The sequence below is a fragment of the Manis pentadactyla genome, chromosome 14 (genome assembly GCF_030020395.1).
Source record: "Manis pentadactyla isolate mManPen7 chromosome 14, mManPen7.hap1, whole genome shotgun sequence".
NCBI classification, from domain to species: domain Eukaryota; kingdom Metazoa; phylum Chordata; class Mammalia; order Pholidota; family Manidae; genus Manis; species Manis pentadactyla.
In genome coordinates this window covers 66000740-66018457 of record NC_080032.1, presented here as the reverse complement: position 1 = coordinate 66018457, position 17718 = coordinate 66000740, and the positions used below count along the sequence as shown (strand labels likewise).

General features: G+C 42.4%; 1 protein-coding gene across 1 annotated transcript in view; it reads right to left on the bottom strand.

Moving 5' to 3' along the window:
* The window catches only part of A2ML1 (alpha-2-macroglobulin like 1), a 33781-nt gene extending 19572 nt beyond the window's left edge, over positions 1–14209 (bottom strand). Inside the window, exons 1-16 of the mRNA XM_036909915.2 lie at positions 14012–14209; positions 13337–13520; positions 12808–12970; positions 12167–12219; positions 8887–8907; positions 7938–8097; positions 7580–7664; positions 6970–7090; positions 6408–6522; positions 5974–6083; positions 4877–5047; positions 3545–3772; positions 1942–2002; positions 1587–1732; positions 985–1134; positions 371–565 (exon numbers count right to left, since the gene is read on the bottom strand). Of these exons, the coding sequence (XP_036765810.2) occupies positions 371–565; positions 985–1134; positions 1587–1732; positions 1942–2002; positions 3545–3772; positions 4877–5047; positions 5974–6083; positions 6408–6522; positions 6970–7090; positions 7580–7664; positions 7938–8097; positions 8887–8907; positions 12167–12219; positions 12808–12970; positions 13337–13520; positions 14012–14073 (2025 nt within the window). The 5' untranslated portion in view covers positions 14074–14209. The remainder of the gene's footprint in view (positions 1–370; positions 566–984; positions 1135–1586; positions 1733–1941; positions 2003–3544; positions 3773–4876; positions 5048–5973; positions 6084–6407; positions 6523–6969; positions 7091–7579; positions 7665–7937; positions 8098–8886; positions 8908–12166; positions 12220–12807; positions 12971–13336; positions 13521–14011) is intronic.
* Between the last annotated feature and the right edge of the window lie 3509 nt (positions 14210–17718).

The window sequence follows — 17718 nt, the reverse complement described above, 5'->3', positions numbered from 1 at the left end:
TCCTGACCAATCAAATGTGGGCCATAGCATCCCAAACTTCTGCTCATAAAATAGGTGCAATATTTTCTATAATAATGATAAGAGACCTCTGGTCTACCTTTTCTCATTTTCCTTCTTGACTGATCCCATGGAAATCAATGTTTGGGGACCACAACTAGATGTGTAGCTTCTCACAGTGGCTCTCTTTCAATGTAATTGGGCAACTTTTTCAATCATAGGGACCAAAAGGGGTTAGCCTACATATCAGGAGTTTTAAGATTTTGTTCCTTTTGTGCCCACATGAATCTCTATTTTTACAGACATGGACTTTCCATTTCCCCCTCCCACCACCATTGTTTCCAAAAGAACAAAATGGATTAAAAACTTATACCTGGAAAAGTCTGAAAAGGTCCATGCTTTCAGAGAACAAAGGTCCCCATATAGTTGAGTGCCTACTCCAACGCTTCTCAGGCACTGGATAAATGAGAGGTTGATGAATGTCCCTGGGGTCAGACACTGGACACTCATCATATTCAGCCACCTGATAGGGGTAGTAACCATACCAGTACTGGAACATCCCATAGACCTGGAATAAGAGGGGAAATGGAAATGAACTATTGACACAGTGAAATCACTTGAGAATCTTCTATCAGATTCTGTTCACCACTCCTGTATGATTTCTTTATTACTCCAGAATTCTTCCTATATTTACTCCACCATAACCCCTTCCTTCCTCTTTAAATTTAACCTCTATCTCACCTTTTCTCATAATCCATCATCCTTACTTCCTACTTCATCTTTCCATATCTTCATTAACCATGCCTGTCTCATGCCATCATGAATTCCTACCTTCATTTCCACACCAGCTTTTTTACCACCAGATGGTGGTACACTACTTCTGTAGGATTTTCGTTCCCAGTCCCTGAAATCCAGCTCTTATTCTAATGCAGTCAAATTCTCATTTGGGTCAACTCCTGCTTCCTACCCCATGAGCAGGCTACTCACAGAGCGGTTGCTCAGCTCTCTCTCTGGCCTGAGTAATGAGACACTCTCATCCACGGCCCGGACTGCACACAGGGACCCGGGAGCCGCCTGCAGGTGTAGCTCCACTTCGGCTCCTGGAAGCTGCTGGGAAGGTGAGAAGCCAAGGGAGACCTGGGGGAGGGAAATGTGTAACTTGGGGATCAGGTCGGCCTGGAGAGGAGGAAATGCAAAGCCCTTTGAATCCGCAGCCAATATGGTATCCAGCCCCCTCCTTCACTTTTATACTGATTTTTCTTTTTAAAGTCTAGTCCTTTAGAACCAGTATCTTGTGAATCAGCTGGAAAAAATGAGCATCATAGAAGAATGATATAGAAAGTTTAAGAGACAAAAAGTAGAAAGAAAGAGAATATGTGGAAGAGCTACATAGAACGTGTGATTTCCCATATGACTTTAAAAAGTGGTCGCAGATAGATTTTAACAAGACACATTAAAGATTTCAATACTGTATGGCATCCAGCTTCAACATGATCTTCCTATTTCCCTGCACCTGCCTCATCTCCAACCCCAGCATACACAAGATGTCTCTTTATGCCACAGCTTTTCACCTGCAACTGCCATTTTACCTGGTTGTCAAAGCACATCTCTACGGAAAACTGGACTTTGTCAGCTATCACACCTCCACTGGGGAAAATGGCATAGACCACCAAGAAAGGATTAGGGGCTAGTCTGGAACTGAAGGTCAGTGAGAGCGAGAAGGAGCCTTTCAGTCCTGAAAGAGAAGAGGGGACGTACAGAGATGAGAATGCACGCCCGCCTCCCATGGGGCCAGCTGCAGGCCTCAGGGTGTCAGGTGCTTCTCATTTTCTTATTTTTCTATGGCTATCATTAGCATTCTGTTCTCATTTCTTCTAGTGTAAGAGCTGTTACCTGGAAGTTTAAAGTTTCATTTTCTCTCCCAAGAGAAGTGTGAACACTCACCTATCTCCTTAGAGTTCAGGTGTTGCTGCCCCGCCATCTCCAAACTCCCTTTCCCTATTAACTAAGGAAAAGAAAAAAATCATTAGTAGCACAGAAGTTGTGGGAGTTTGGCCTTGACCCTAGTTCTGGAGCATCCCTGCATCTCCCCAAAGGAGAGGCTCCCATCATAGGTCCAAGGCTGGGTCAGCGCTTCCTGGGGCGCCCTTCTGCTTGTCAAATGCCAGATGGTGCCAAGAGGCCTGCTGGCTCCACCTCCACTGGAGGTCTGCCCAACGAGGGGCAAGTGGGAGGAGACAAACGTCATCACTGCCTCAGGGCTGGATGGAACAGAAACCCATTCTTCACAGTAGATAGCTGTCCACCATTTCTCAATGATCTCCGGGTCTTATTCTCCTATAATCCTTGTAACATAAAGTCAGCTAAAATCCACCCTCACAACTATTTTTTAATTATCACCTAATTCAAAATTCAGTGGAAAGGGGTGCACCTTAAACCATCTTGAGCCCTTAGGACATTTGACTCTGGAGGAGAAATCCCCTTTTCTAACTCTCCCTTCCTCTTCACTTTCACTTGAAACCATATTCAGTGAAACTGTTTCTAAGAAGGCTGTTGACGCAGACTCTAGTCAAGGGCTCTCTGGCCAGTTCCTCAGAGCTTCCCTTTCCTCCTAGGCCTCCCCACGCTTCTGTCCTGATGACAGCACCTTGATATTTTATAAAATATCTTCCTTGATATTTTCCACTCCTCCTCCTCATTCTGTTGTGTCAGCATGACTTTTAGGTTGATGAAAATACTGGAATGATAGAAGACTGGAAAGATCAGTGGGGAGAAAGTCTCTCAGATACTTGAAGGGGATAATCCAGAAATAAGGAAACTAACCATCAAAACGGAGGTTTCCATGAGTCTCATTTCTCACTATCACCAAGGGACCAATAAATCTGCTTATCTTTATACATTTCTTTCAGGCTACAAGTGATGATTTATTTCCCCAACAAAGCTGCTCTCGCTGTTAATTGTAACCCTGTATCATCTAGTTAAAAACATTGACCAATGAAATTTTTTCTAAGTCCCATCCCCACCTCACCCTCCTTCCTACACACCCACCCACCCAGCTCCCTGTCAGCCCTGACCAGCAACATTTTCTTGTTGATTGCTCATTTTACCTTTCCACACAATTTCCCTGGGCTCCTGTGCAAAATCTTTTTTCCCTCATTTTCCCCCATCCTTTATACCTACATTGTGCAATACAGTAGCCACTGGCCACATGTGACTACTGGAGCCCTTGAAGGGTGGCTAGTCCAAACTCCTTAAAGTATAAAATACACACTTTGAGCTGAAACAAAGAATGTAAAATATCTATTAAGTTTTATGTTGATTCACATTGAAACGAGCATGTGTTGGAAATACTGGGTAAAATAAAATATGTTTTAAAAATTAGTTTCAACTGTTCTTTTAATTGTTCTAATGTGGCTTCCAAAATTTTCAAAATTACCTATGTGACTTGCATTTTATCTCTGTCTAAATGGTCCATCCCCTCTCTGGGTTACATCCTTGTCCCTTCTCTCTCCTGACAGTTTCACCCATCCTCATTTTCCAGGCTCACATAGTAGGTGAAGGTAACTTCCTGGTCAGGGTCCACATCAGCCGGATTGATGTAATAACCCACTAGCACTTCCTGGGGCTGCCTACATTCCAAGACACCACTTGGCCAGTGAATGTCAACGAAGCTGTGAGTCGTGTTATAGAAGGGTTGCAGGTACAGGTAGGCATTTTGGTAGTAATAAGGCACTTGTTCTGGATCGTACACCACATCTTTCATTTGGAATCTGCCCTGAGAAGAGAGAGAGAGAAAGCCCTTTTAACACTTGCTAACCCCAGGGTATTGTTATATTTTCAAATAGATCTCTCTCAAATCTTTACTGCCTAAGAATGGTAAAATGGACATGTCACTGGAGGTCCAGCCAAGAATGTTTGAGGAAACCAGATGGTGGTGATGAACAGCAGCACTTTGTATGCAGAGGAGTGAAATAAGGGCTAATTATAGTTGTCAAGTAATAGGAGACTGTGGATGAAACACCTTCACACAGACTGGTGCAGAGGAGAGATCAGCATGACTAAGATCATACAGAAATTAAAAATATATTTCAGGGATAAGAAAACTAGGTATAGAGGATAAAAAGATTGAAAATAATTGTTTCTAAGCAGAGTGATGAAGCCTAACTGGGGTCCCACCATATGATTTGATGTTGGGAATGGGATGTTAGCAAAGGTGAAATAAGTAGAGGCTTGGAAAAGCCCTCACATGTCTGCTTTTGCTCTTGCATCTCATCATTGCCGTAAGAATTTACCTGGGCTAGCTTGATGGAGCATGAGGCACAGAGGGGCACCAACCTAGAGCCAGCTGATCCACAGACATGTAAGGAAGTCCACCAAGATCAGCAGAGGTGCCTATCTGATGACCTCAAGTGCACAAGCAATAAATGCTTTTTGTTGTATAGTACCAAGGTTTTGTAGCTGTTTGTTAAGCAGCATTCTGTGGCTGTTGATAACTGATACAAGTAGCCCTCCCTATAAGTTAACCAAAATCTAGAGTTCTCTGCCATTTTTAGGAGTCATCGGGGCAAAGGGGAATAGGAGGACTATGACTGAACCATTTTTTCTTCCTTACTCTGATTTCAAATATAGGATCAGATAAAAATGGGAATAAGTTATAAAGTGAATTAGTAGAAATAGTAATTTTGATCTGAAGAGTCATTTAATTGTTACTAAAAACAAACAGAATCTAAGTTTTTGCCAACTGGTGAAGCAGGACTAGTGAGTGAGGGAGAGAGTATTGCAAATGGGGAAGGCCGAGCTGAGGAGAATCAGGAAAATTCTGAAGATTTCCTGCAGGGAAACCTTCCTTGCTGGAAAGCTGGTCCTCCCTAGTGCTTACCTCCAACGAAACGCCTGCCCCATTCCAGTTAACTGTGTCCAGCGTGAAGGGAGCAAGGCCATTGTTGTCAGTAGTCAGGGTCTGGTTGCTGATGGTTCCATTTGTGCCATAAATCACCAGAAACACTCTGTGATTCTTGAGGAGGGAGCCATCATAGCCACTTACTCTTATCTGAGGGGTGAAGGTCATAAGAGCATTAGAGTTAGTTTGGGGGTAGGTTTGAGAAGGAGGTAAAGTGGGGACATAATAGAAATTCTAAGAATTTTATTTCAGTAAAGAGCCCAGAAAAAGCTACCATGTTGCTAAGGAAGCTTTAGGTCCTTCATTTGCACAGGCCCCTTCCAAAGCTTTGTATGTTATTTTGCCTTAATATTCTTAAAAAGAGTCCTCCTCTACTCCCCAGTTGTATAATCCTAAGACAATCTGGATCTACTCTTGGTCTAGAGAAAAGATGACTAAGGAACAAATGCATATAAACATGTACAACATTATTGTGTTGACCAGTTGTCTGGGAAGTGAAGAAAGATAAACTGGAGGGAGGACAGGCTGTTTGTTGGGTATCAGAAAGAAGATACTGACAAAGGACACTTTGAAATATCTAAGGAAAATGCTTATGGAGCTATAAATGGCTCTCTGTCAAGGGAAGTTTGATTTATCTTGCCTAAATGCAGGAGGACAGCTAGATGATTTCTGTAGATACCTTGCAGGTCTAAAATTCAAAGATTCTAACATTAGGATATGAGCCTTGGGCATTAGAGAAGAAACTGAAGTCACATTAATATTCAAGGAGCATCTTGTGGGACTAAGGATGCACAGCATAAGCAATTAAGAGTATATGCTCTGGATGCAGGCTGTCTGGGTTTGAGCATGGTTACCACTTATGATCTGTGTAACACTGGCAAAATCACTTACTCTGCCTCACTCTCATCTGAAAAATGAGGCCAAAAACAGTGTCTATTTCATGGAATTGTTGTAAAGATTAAATAAGTGAATACGCTGTAAAGTACTTGGAGCAACGCTAAACTAGATATTCTATTATATCTACAGAAAGTGAATAGTTAAGCATTTTATCTGTGTGGAGACAAGTTTCAACATACCTTCCCAGTGAAGGGGAAGTTGGGGTAATAAAAATTATTGGTGTCTTCAAATATCATTGATCCGATTTGTGAAGAAATGTAGATTTCCTGAGTGGTACTGGCCTCCACTCCTGCAGAGGGAAACCAGATGCATGATGATCTAAATACCTGGTATCCTTATCTTTGTATTTAACAAAAATCCCAAAAAGGATGGATGTATGAAGCTGAATATTTTTTGGCCAAAAATCCAAGCTAACTCCTCCTCCCCAAACTTTTGGAGAAAGTGGTAATAGGTGGCAGATCGGAATATGGTTTTTTCCTTTAACTGTGAACCAGGAACAAAGTCACTCCCAAACACTAATGATGGGAGGTCTTTGACTCTGTCTGCAGGATTGTCCCTGGGACAGCCCTTTTCCGTTCTCTTTTCTTAATGAACCAAGGAGTATCCCACTTACCCGTTCCTTCCTCCACCACAGTAGCCTCTATATCGATGCTCTGGCTATACCTATAACCAGTGAGGTTGAAGGTGGACATGTCCACAGACTCTGAGAAACATCCTGCTTTGTCAGTCTAGCGAGGTAACAGAGAGAGAGAGGATGAAAACCTATCTCTCCTTCTATTTCACAATGTATTATAGAAGGAAATGATTTCTTATGTCCACACTTTAGTTTCTCCATCTTTAAGATAGAAAAATTCTCCTATAACGTGGAGTATACACCATACATATATAATCATGAAGTGATTTTGAAGCACCAAATATGAGAAGGGAAAAGAACCAACTGCAAAATGGGAAAATTGTTATACCCCAAGGGCTTAGGTTAATTTCTTGATTCCAGGGCAGATTCTAAAAAGCCTCTATGTGTTTAGGATAAAGAAGACTGCTTTGTTCTTTGGCACTGGGAAATAATCATGTGAAATGCTTTCTACTTTGGGTTTGTTGTCACTTTTCTATATTGGTCCTTATTTATTCTCAAGGGTATGTGAATAAGGTTCCTTTTCTACACCCCATGTACTGACCTGTCCAGAGAGGTTCTTGCATTTGTCAGGTAGCTTCTCCTGTTGTGGAAACCAGTAATTTGGTGCCTTTTGACACGCTGATACCTGCACTTGTCCTAGCACAGGCTTTCCATAGGTGTACCTAAGCCAGAGAAACATGAGGAGTCAGAATTGAGAATTCCACCTGCTCCAACCCACCTCCCCACAAACACCACTTTCCCTTCCAACCCATACTCCAGCCTCCAGCTCTGCCAAGCCTGCACTTCTCAGCTCTCGTTCATTTCCCTGCTTCGCTCAAAGCCTTAGAGCATCACCGTTACACAGTAAGTGCCGTCCAGAGGACTTCTGAAACAGTGTTCTACTTCTTTTTCCTTACTCCTATTTCTCTATGGGATTCAATATTGTGTTCTGCACAAGGTAGAGACTAAATTAAAATTGCTGACTGAGTGAGTAGTGGAAAGTAAGAGCAGAATTGCAATTAGAAAATGTGTTCTTGGAGAAATCATGACTCTGGTCTGTAGCACATCCCACATTCAAACTCCTGCCTCCTCGATCCCTCTCCCCAGTGTACTCCGTCATCACATCCCTCAGGACAGCTCTACTCTCCACAGATTCAGAACTGTCTTCTTACCTACAACAAACCTTTACCAAGAAGGATTCCTCTGCCGTTGATAAGTGCTTGGGTTCCACCACTTCCACCTTAGATTTAGGCAGCACTAGAGAAAGTAGAAAGAGAAACGGAAAAGGAATAGGGAGAGGTGACACCAGACAGGGACTGAACAGAAGGGTATAAAAACAGTGATAACTAACTTAATTAATTAAATTAAGGGGGCATTGCTCCCTTCAAAATGCTCATGAAGTTATCAGCTGGCTTAGCACTAATTCAAAAACGAATAAATAATCCCATCCCAAGCTGATTTTACTTTACCTTTGCTGATTTTCAGACAAGGTTATGTCTAACACTTTGACCTGCTAATTCTCCCACCTACCATATTCTTCCACACTGAAGGTGCCAAAGGTCTTGCCCTCAGCCACTGACACTGTATAGGTGCCCAGCGTTGCCTCTGGTGCCAGTTGGAAGGACAGGTCTATAATGCCTTGCTCAGGCACCACGTCCAGCCACTGTGCAATCCTGTTGCCATTTGGATCCTGCAACCATTAAAAAGAAACCTCATGATGTTCTTCCTATTTGATTCCCACTCTGCACTGCAAAGTGCAGGTAAAGAATCCCACCCATTGTTCCTGACCCCCTGGTCTGTGTCCAGGAAGAACAGTCCCCTGTCTCACTGATAATTTTCTTCATTACTAAATGAAATAAATTTTCCTATAGGTCCAACACCCACTGGGGAAGAAAATTGAATCCGTGTGGATTCAAATGATCAGACTGTCCTCTAAGGTGTTGTCACCAGTTTCAGAATGTGGGCTTGAGGATATCCTCTACCAAGAGTGTTTCCCCTAGTCTCAGTCCCTATTCAGGGACAGTGCTGAGGGGACTAAATGCAAGATACCTGAAAGATAAGTAATTTAACAGAGAAATGGAGGGGATGCTGTGGGGAATGCACCTTTCTAGCCCCATTCCTTCTCGACACTTCTCAGAGGTATTTACGCCACATTCAATGGCTGAATGTCTGTGACAACAGCAAGACCAAGAGGACTGCAGGGCCAAGCCTAGTGTGATGGGCATGGCACAGAGAAGCCACGGTAACCAGAGTGGGAGGGCTAGGTGCCACAAGGTCGGTGTCCTTACCTACAAAGGTTCAGGACTGAGGGGATGGGAGGGCAGGGGCAGGAGAACAGGGGGCATTTCAGGGACTCAGGTCTGGGGCAGTCTCGGGCTCTGAGCCAAGATCTCAGAGTTGCTTCTGGCTTCAAGGTTTAGCCCCAAACTCTCACTCCTTCTCCACCACTGACACAAAAGAAAAAGCAGCTTCTACTTACCTGCAGTTCCACTATGGAACACTGAAAAGGAAAACCAGATAATGTGAGTTAAACATGATAAGTGATAAGGATAGGTTTGCTGAAAGCAGAGAACTCTTTCTCTGGTACCCACTCCTCCCTTTCTGAATGGCTCTTTAGGCCCAGATAAGAGTAACAATAGGGCAAAGGCAGCGAGCTTTTCCACAACACACTCTGCACAGAAAGCATTAGCACTTGCAGGCTCCCCAATGTTTCAACTTCTTCCTGGGAGCCGACTCTCTCCTGGGCTCTTCCTCTGCTGTCTGAGTGCCACTGGGCAAGATATTTACTTTCAAGCACTGCAAAACAATTTCTTAAAAAATTTTAGTTTAAAAGTACCCCATCAGAAGGCCACATTGTTTATTCAAGAAAATGGGTGATAAAGCCGTTAAGTTGGTGGTGAACAGCTCATTTGTTAGGTGTCAGAGTGTCATCCCAAAATTACTTGCTAATTTCAAAAAAAGAGAGAGAGACACCCTTTACAATGGAGAAATCAGGCTGTTCACCACATTAATCAAGTTATTTAACTCATCATCACTAATAATGGGACAACCTGGCAAGTGAGCATTCTGAAGAGATACACGAGGTTCACAGTATTACCTAACAAATACTTTTGCCAAAAATGTTTAGCTTAAATCTGATTAGGACCTCAGACCTACTTCCAGAAGATAGAAGAACAAGTTAGATTACCCATTAAAGAATAATCAGACAAATCAAGAATGTCAAATATTCTATCAGACAATTAGGTTTCCTCAAAAGTCCATGTCATATTCCAGAATGGGGACATTTTATTAGTCATCCACAATGCAGATTCTAGTTTGGAAAACAAACAAACAAACCTCACAGCCATTTGGAAAAAACTCACTTAGGACTGGGTATTAAAGGATATAATTAGTGTTCATTTTCTTAGGTGCAATAATGGTATTATTTAAGATATTCTTTTTAGAGAACACACACTAAGTATTTAGGAGTAACATATTATGATGTCTGCAACCTACTTCTAAATGATTCAGAAAAAAGTAGATTAAAACAAATATGGCAAAAAGAAACAAATGTTGAATTTTGGTGTTATGTTTGAAAATTTTAATAATAAAAAGCTGAAACAAAATGATAGCTCAAGATAATCTTTCTATGAAAGAATTATCTTTTTATTGTTTGTGTATGAGGATTTGATTTCTTAAAATTGTAATAGAATTTTACAAAACCATGGCCAAGAAAATAGATAATTAAAATGTCTAGAATGTGAATATAATTAAAAATCTGATTAGAGACACTATATATTTATTGGATTGGGGTATCCCAATTAATATTACATGTTCTTTAAAGGACTTGCAAAGATTGAAAGTTGGAATTTAGGTATTGGAGTGTCAGAGAGGGTACAAAGTTTGGGCCCTGACGAGGAAGGGAGAGGGAGTGAAATCAAGGTGGCGCTTATCTTTGATTCTTGGGGCCAAGTACCCTGAGATGCCAGTGAGTGGAGAAGCAGGGAGTCTCTAAATGCAACTATCAGCCCCAATAATCAATAGCATTTCTTCAGAAAAGCCAACAAATGAGAGAAGGACTAAGGGGTGGAAATTTTCTCCTTCCTCCCTTCTGGGTTCTTTGGCTGCTCTAATAATTAAATTGACATATGATGGATTAATAGGAGAAAAAATTTAATTACATACATGTGGGAACCCTACAAAGACAAAGAGATTAAGAGGCAATTGAGGATCCCCTTCAAGATCAAAGGAGGACAGGACTTCCACAAACCAGGGCCATGGAGACAATCAGGAGGCACATTTCACTGACATTACTATGGGTTGCTATCAATTCTAGAAAAGGAACACTTCCTCAGATAACAAAGTACTTCTCACAGAGGGAGTCAAGAAGCAGAGAGGACACTAGTTAGCCAGAAGTAGGCTCTGGGAGAAAATAAGTGTTCAACTAAGAAGATGGCATTTCCAGCTGAAAGCTGCCTGAAGTTTCTGAATAAATGGGTGTAGCAACCAAATAGTCAATCTCAAGTACACTTTAGCTGATTGAGAATAAAATATTGCGCTCTGTAAATTCACAATTTTTGTCTCTCAGTTTCTTAGTACAATTCCTTTAGTTAATTTCAGTGTTGCAAACTGGAATTTCAAATTCAACTTTTTAAATGGTCAGTGTTTCAAACTGGAACTTGGAAGTGGGGCCTGGTGAGAGAAATGATGGGGGCAGGAAGGAGGAGTTTTACTACAGAAATAGAGCTCAGCTATGGAATCAGAGCACCTGCTGGGAATCTGGCACTGAGGAAAGACAACGTAACAAGGGTAGCTCATGGAGCAACCTCGAGGGGGCAGTAGAATCTAAGATAACTGGCTGGCGAAGCTGTCATTCCACCATTTCCTCTTCCATCCAGAATCAACATTCTGCTACCAGACTCAATATTATACTGATAAACTTGCAGAACCGTCACAGGTGGCAGCAGAGAGAAAATAAAAGAATTTTAAATTGGGAAAGAAAGTGGTGGAAGGAGTTACCTACCTATCAACAAGCTCATCGCTTCCCTGTATGTCCAGAAAGGAAACCAGCTCTGAGAACACGGAGATAGAAATGGAAATAATGCTTTCCCCGTGATTATCTTTAAAAGTTTCATTTGAATCCTTGGGCTGGGATGGAAGGAGAAAGAGGTGTCCAGAAGCATGCAGAAATGACACAAGCTCTCAAATAAGATCAAACCTATCATAAGGCTTATGATTCTAGGGATTGGATTGTTCCAGGAAAATTTAAGGTTTCACCAAGTGTTACCATATTTTTACCTTTGACATGTAACGATGGCTTAGGAGAACTGTCAGTGTTATAAATGATCTTGCCTCGTAATAAAACAAAAAAAGACGCTGGGGTGGATATTCTTATTTCTTACTTTTGTTAAACACATTCCTAAATTTTTGCTTAATATTTGGACTGCAAAGCCCATGGGTGGCATTCCTGGAGAAAAAGTCTTGACGTTTGCAAAAATTATTTTAAAATGACTGGTGACTATAACCATCTTTCAGGAATGTTAACCTAATTGATGTTCTTGGCTATCAAATCTGAGAACTAAGACACCTCTGCTTGTTTTTTGGGGTGGCAGGGTGACTTGTGCCCTGACTTGTGCCCCAAGGCTACCTAGCACTTCCTGACCAACAAGCATTCTGCACCTCAGAGGGCCTCCCTCATCACACCCATGAAAGAATCTCTTCTCCTTTTCCCTCTTCTCTCTGTCCTCCTTCCCTTTTCCTCTTACCAATGAAAATCTCACCTTGTCGTTCACTGGAACAAAGTGGCTGTTCAGGGTGACAATGCGAAAGTGCACTGGAAGGGAACAGGCATCATCAGTGAAGGAGACCCGCCCCTTTCTTTCCTCCCCCCTTTCAACTCCCCCCCATGTACTTCTGAGTCAGCAAAACCCCGTTAGGTTTTTCCTTTTTGTTAAAAACAAACAAACAAAAAAAAAAAACCCCACTAATCCGAAAGACAGACAAAGCCCCAATGTGATTTCTCTTCACAGATCCTGACGATTCAAACATTAGAACGGAAGGCCCCACTAAGGCAGAAGGAAAACATAGTACAAATAACAGCAGCTCCAGCCAAATGCCCTGGGTGCTTTCTTACCCACACACAAGCTGCCTGCTGCAAGGCCCAGCAACCCAATTACACTTGCCAAGTTCCATTCTAGGAGAAACGCGTACTTGAAGATACACTCACAGAGTAGCAACTCCACCCACAGCTCTTGCTGCTTACGTGACACAGCATGGATTCAACACCCCTGTGCTCCTTCCGTCCAGACCTGTCCCTTCTGCATGCCTTGTTCCACAGGCCTACCACCATACCAAAAGCCCCGCTCCAAACATGCGGCTATTTCCCCAGCCTTTTGTCTAATCCCATCCGTGTACCTCTTACCTTGCTGCTCTGGGTTGTAGATAGGTTTGTCAGTTTGTATAAAGATGCCATTACTCTGCCTCCTGATTAGAACCTTTTTCTTCTCCTCGAAGCTGATATTATTTCCAGTTCCTGACACCCGGATGGTAGCCACTTCTTCTGTGCCACCCGTAGGAGGTGGTACCTGGCAAGAGAGGGGAGTTCTGGGGAGGAGTGGAGATTGGGGAAACAGAATCAACTGGTCTCAACCCAAGAGTGGGAGAGAAAATGGGAAGAACTGAGTTAGATGGGGTAGCAAGTCTAGGAGCCATAAAACAAGTTCCCAGAAGAAGGAAAACAATAACCAGAGGTTCAGGGCAGGAGCTAAAAGAAGAAATTCAAAGCCAAGGAAATTGTGGATGAGTTCTGGCCAGGGATTGAAGTTTAGGGGAGAGAGATTTAAAGGCTGAAGCGAAAGTAAAATAACGGAAAGCAAAGTTAGGTTGCAGTGAGCGTCTAGGGGGAGAGTAGGGAAGTAAGGGGTTCAAGTTGGGGGTAAGTCTGTACTTACCAAAAAGAAGATGCAGTGTAAGTGCCTCTTCTTCCATCCATAGTGATCTAGCAACTTCTGGGTCTTGTCCTTGGTCTCCAGAGTAATAGCAAATTTTATATCCCTGAATCCAGAGCTCAGATCCAAACAAACCTTCTGAGTAGAGGGGAAGTTAAGCTGGGCTGGTAATGTCACCAGGTAGTTTCTATTTAGGAAGCAGAAGGATTTCAGGGCAGTAATGATTTATCCATTCAGTGACAAACGAAGGCCCCTCCTAAGCACTCAGCACATAGCACTGAATTAAACAAACTGAGCCCCTGCTTTTATGAACCTATTTTCCCTAAGGAAGAAGCAAGCAAGAAATAACTGAATGTACAGCCTTAAACCTCCCATCATCAGGAGGCTATCACTGAGAACGTATGCCTAGGGTACCAGAGAAAATCAGTTCTATTACAGAGAGAACAGGGTGTGAGGTAGACAGTCTACTGTATTTTAGTATTATCTTCTTTTAAAGCTTCTTCTTGGTGCCTCAACTTTTCTCTCTGGGTAAAGGAGAAATGGAACCAAAGAAAGGAAAAGATTAAAAGGAAATTAAAATAAACCAAATATTATCTCCTCTCCCCCTCCTCTCCCCTTTCTTCCCTTGAGGGCAAAGAAGCCACCTGCCCTAAATCAACTCTGATACCCAGCACTTACGGGAGTTTTTCTGCAATGGCTGGTGATAAGGCCAATATTCCTAGAAGGAGCTGAGCCCACATCTTTGTGGATGAGACAGTTACTCGGCAGCAGGGGCCAGCAATCCTCTCCCTTGATTCAGCATGTATATAATCCCCCCAGTAGGGTGTGGGGCTTTGCCTGATGCTCCAGCCAATCACCTCCCGGGGCCTCAGGCTGAGGTGGTAGACCAGGGCAGTTCCTGTTCACTTCCTCAGATGTATTTCTCCCTGAAACATTCATACTGGCTCAGCTCTTCCATACTACCTGTTCTGAGGGAAAAACCCTGGCTGAGTGTTCATAGTGGTAACACTTTCAGAACAAACTTTGGACTCCTCCCTTTTTTCCTGGTTTCATTCCAGATTCCCATTCCCGTTGAATCTTTTTTCTCTTTGTAGTATTCTGTTAAGACAAATCTGGGAGCACCAATACGGGGCAGTATATCTCTAATTGGGAATAAGGTATTATGTGTGTATGGAAATAGGGACAGAAACAGCCCCTGAGAAAGTATAAAGGGACAACCTTTCTGAAGGCAATTTCACAATCTACATCAAAAGCCTTTCAGATTTGCATATTCTTTGCCCCAGCAACTCCCGTTCTGGAAAGGTTTCTTAACGGGCAAAGAGAGCATGCAGACATACAAAAAATAAATCCACACTGAGTTTCTTACAATGTTCTTTTTAATGACAAGACTTGAAAGCCACCCAAAGTATAAATTAGTGAGGATTCTTTCTGGACCAATGACCAACCCAAATTAAACCAACTTAAGAAAGAGTGTTTGATAACTGGAGTGGATCAGACATGAAGAAAGAACTAAAGGAACCAGAGAAACTCCAAAGACTTTCTGGCCTGGAATTAGAGACTCAAAGCTGTCAGGACTCATTTCTCCCAATCATTAGCCTTATTTACTTGTCTTATATTGTTCACAGGACTTCCTTGAGGAGGTGGGGAAGACAGCAGCTGTGAGTCCCGAGTCCATAGTCTTCCAGCTCAAAACTTTATACAAATTTCTGAAGAAGAATTTTGTTCCCCCTTGTCTCACATGCTCACCTCTGAATCAATCATTGTAGCCACAATACTATGATACCGGGTGAGTGGGTCATTACCACACAGAGGCCAGGGCAATGAGGTGCTGTGATGGGCAACCCTGCTAAGCCACATGGAATCAGGAAGGAGAAGTTCTCTAAAGAAAAGAGTCCACTACTATAGGAAGTGGTTTAGGATAAAGATGCTGGGCAAATAAAACATTTAGTCTATTACAATGCCCAATAATTTGACCTTGATTGCATGAATTTCCATGTTAACATAAAAAACTACTATACAGCCATTGAAAATGTTTTCATGATGAGAGAAATTGTTTGCAATACTAATTGAATGGTGGGGTCAGGGAGGAGGGATAAGATAAAAAATGATAAGGAGGATGTGTATTTCTTATAACTCACTATGTCCTTCCACTTAGGATGTAAAAAAACTGGGAAGAGTTAAAAAACTGACAGTGAGAAAAGGCCAGAAAAACTGCAAGACTGCAAGTTTTTTGGAACCACAAAGTTGAATCTAAGAACTGACCAGAGTTTGCAGGTGTAAGTCTGGGAAAAGGCAATCCCAAGACAAAATACCTCTAAAACCAAAATCAGTCAAAGGGAGGAATAGTTTAAAACCTGTTTATTGCTCACAAACTGCAGTCCAGGGCCATCTCTCTTCTCCTACTTCCGCCAAAGCAAACCAGCCCTCCCTCTAACCTCTCAAGTTCACATAAGCCCTCAATTGACCAGATAATTACCCACTGATAAGGAGATGAACCTTTCTCCACTCTGAGGAACACCTATTGATATGCAAATGAACTAAAGCCATACTTCTCTCCACCCCCGAACACCTGTTGATATGCAGATGCACTAAAGCCAGCCAAGATATTCTGGAAATATTACAATTTTACCCACAGCAGGTCAACCAAGTAGTCTGAAATTCAAGGAGGCTCAGTACCTCCAGAGCAGAGACTGGATGTGTGAGCTGCTCATTGTGCCAGAGGATGGGAGGTATTTGGGCCATCAAGGAAGCAAGTAAGAACAGAGCTAAATTTTTAATGAGTTACTAAAGGTATAGTGTGGGCTAGAATAACTACAAAGAATCTCTGTGTGCCACAGAGGAAAGGGAAGCTTTTACTTCCTTATAGGCTCTTTCCCATGACCTCTACCAGGTGCTGACAAGAAAGACTGGGTGTCAGATGAGAGACTGAAAAAAGCCTCCCTCAGAGGACAGCATTATCTGTCACTGCAGGAAAGGCCCCAGCTGCCCATACTCCTCCCAAAAGGCTTAAGCCCCTAGGAAGGAGTAGCAAATACTATTGCCCATATTGTTGCACAGGTAAAGACCCACTGTTGTCAGGGAAACCCTACCCCAGAGGGGAGGGAAAAGAAACAGTCCTCAGCCCAGAATTCTTTATTTTTTTTTATTAAGGTATTATTGATATACACTCTTATGACGGTTTCACATGAAAAAACAATGTAGTTACTACATTTACCCGTATTATCAAGTCCCCACCCATACCCCAATGCAGTCACTGTTCATCAGTGTAGTAAGATGCCACAGATCCACTGTTTGCCTTCTCTGTGCTACACTGTTTTCCCTGTAACCCACCACAACATGTGTACTAAACATAATACCCCTCAATCTCCTTCTCCCTCCCTCCCCACCTGCCCTCCCACACCCCTCCCCTTTGATAACCACTAGTCCCTTCTTGGAGTTTACGAATCTGCTGCTGTTTTGTACCTTCAGTTTTCTCAGCCCAGAATTCTATACCAATACTTTTAAAGGACTCCTAAGACTGAAGAAGGGGGCAGGAAAATCTTTCCCACATAAGACCTGCCACAGATACACAGCAGAACTTGGCAGGGAGTAGAGGTAATACAAAGAAAATCTCATCTTCCAAGGCCAAGCCATAGAAACCTACCTAACACTGAAGATGAAGAGGACAACGGAGAACCACCCTGCCTGCTCAACAGCACTGTAGCAAAACCCACAAGTGGCAGCAGTTTGCACTGGCAAAGGGGCAAGAATATGAAAAGCAACTACCTCTATGGTGCCTACAAGGTGTATAGGAAAGTTGAGAGCCGAGGGTGGTGAGCAAACATTGAGAAAACCCTCCAGCATTCCTGACTCTGGTATCATAAGAGGACCTTTAAGCTTATGGTGAGCTGAAAGTAATCTCGGCCATAGCACAACCTTAATCCAGCTCATTTTTTACCCAGATTGACTTTATCCACCATGCTAAACTTCCTGAGAAGTGGTATGATCATTTCTGGGCACACATACTGTTTACTTAAGTCCCTCCTGTACTACACAAGATGTCTGGCATTCGATCAAAAATTATATGACTTACCAAAATAAGGAGGAGGATGCGGAGGCAACCCCCTATCAAAATGCAAAGCAACTGACAGAACCAGATCCAGAGATCATCTAGATGTCAGAACTATCAAAGAGGGACTTTAAAATGGCTAAGAGCAATACATTAAAGATCTAATGAGAAGGGTGGAAAACACCTGTGATATAATGAGTTATAAGAAATAAATATTTGGTCATTCATATGACCAAATATATATTTCCCAGGTATATATATTTCATCCACAGTTCCTGAAAACACTGCAGTCTTAAAAGTGAAATGGGTGTTTTGTGATGTTAATGAGACACCTTTG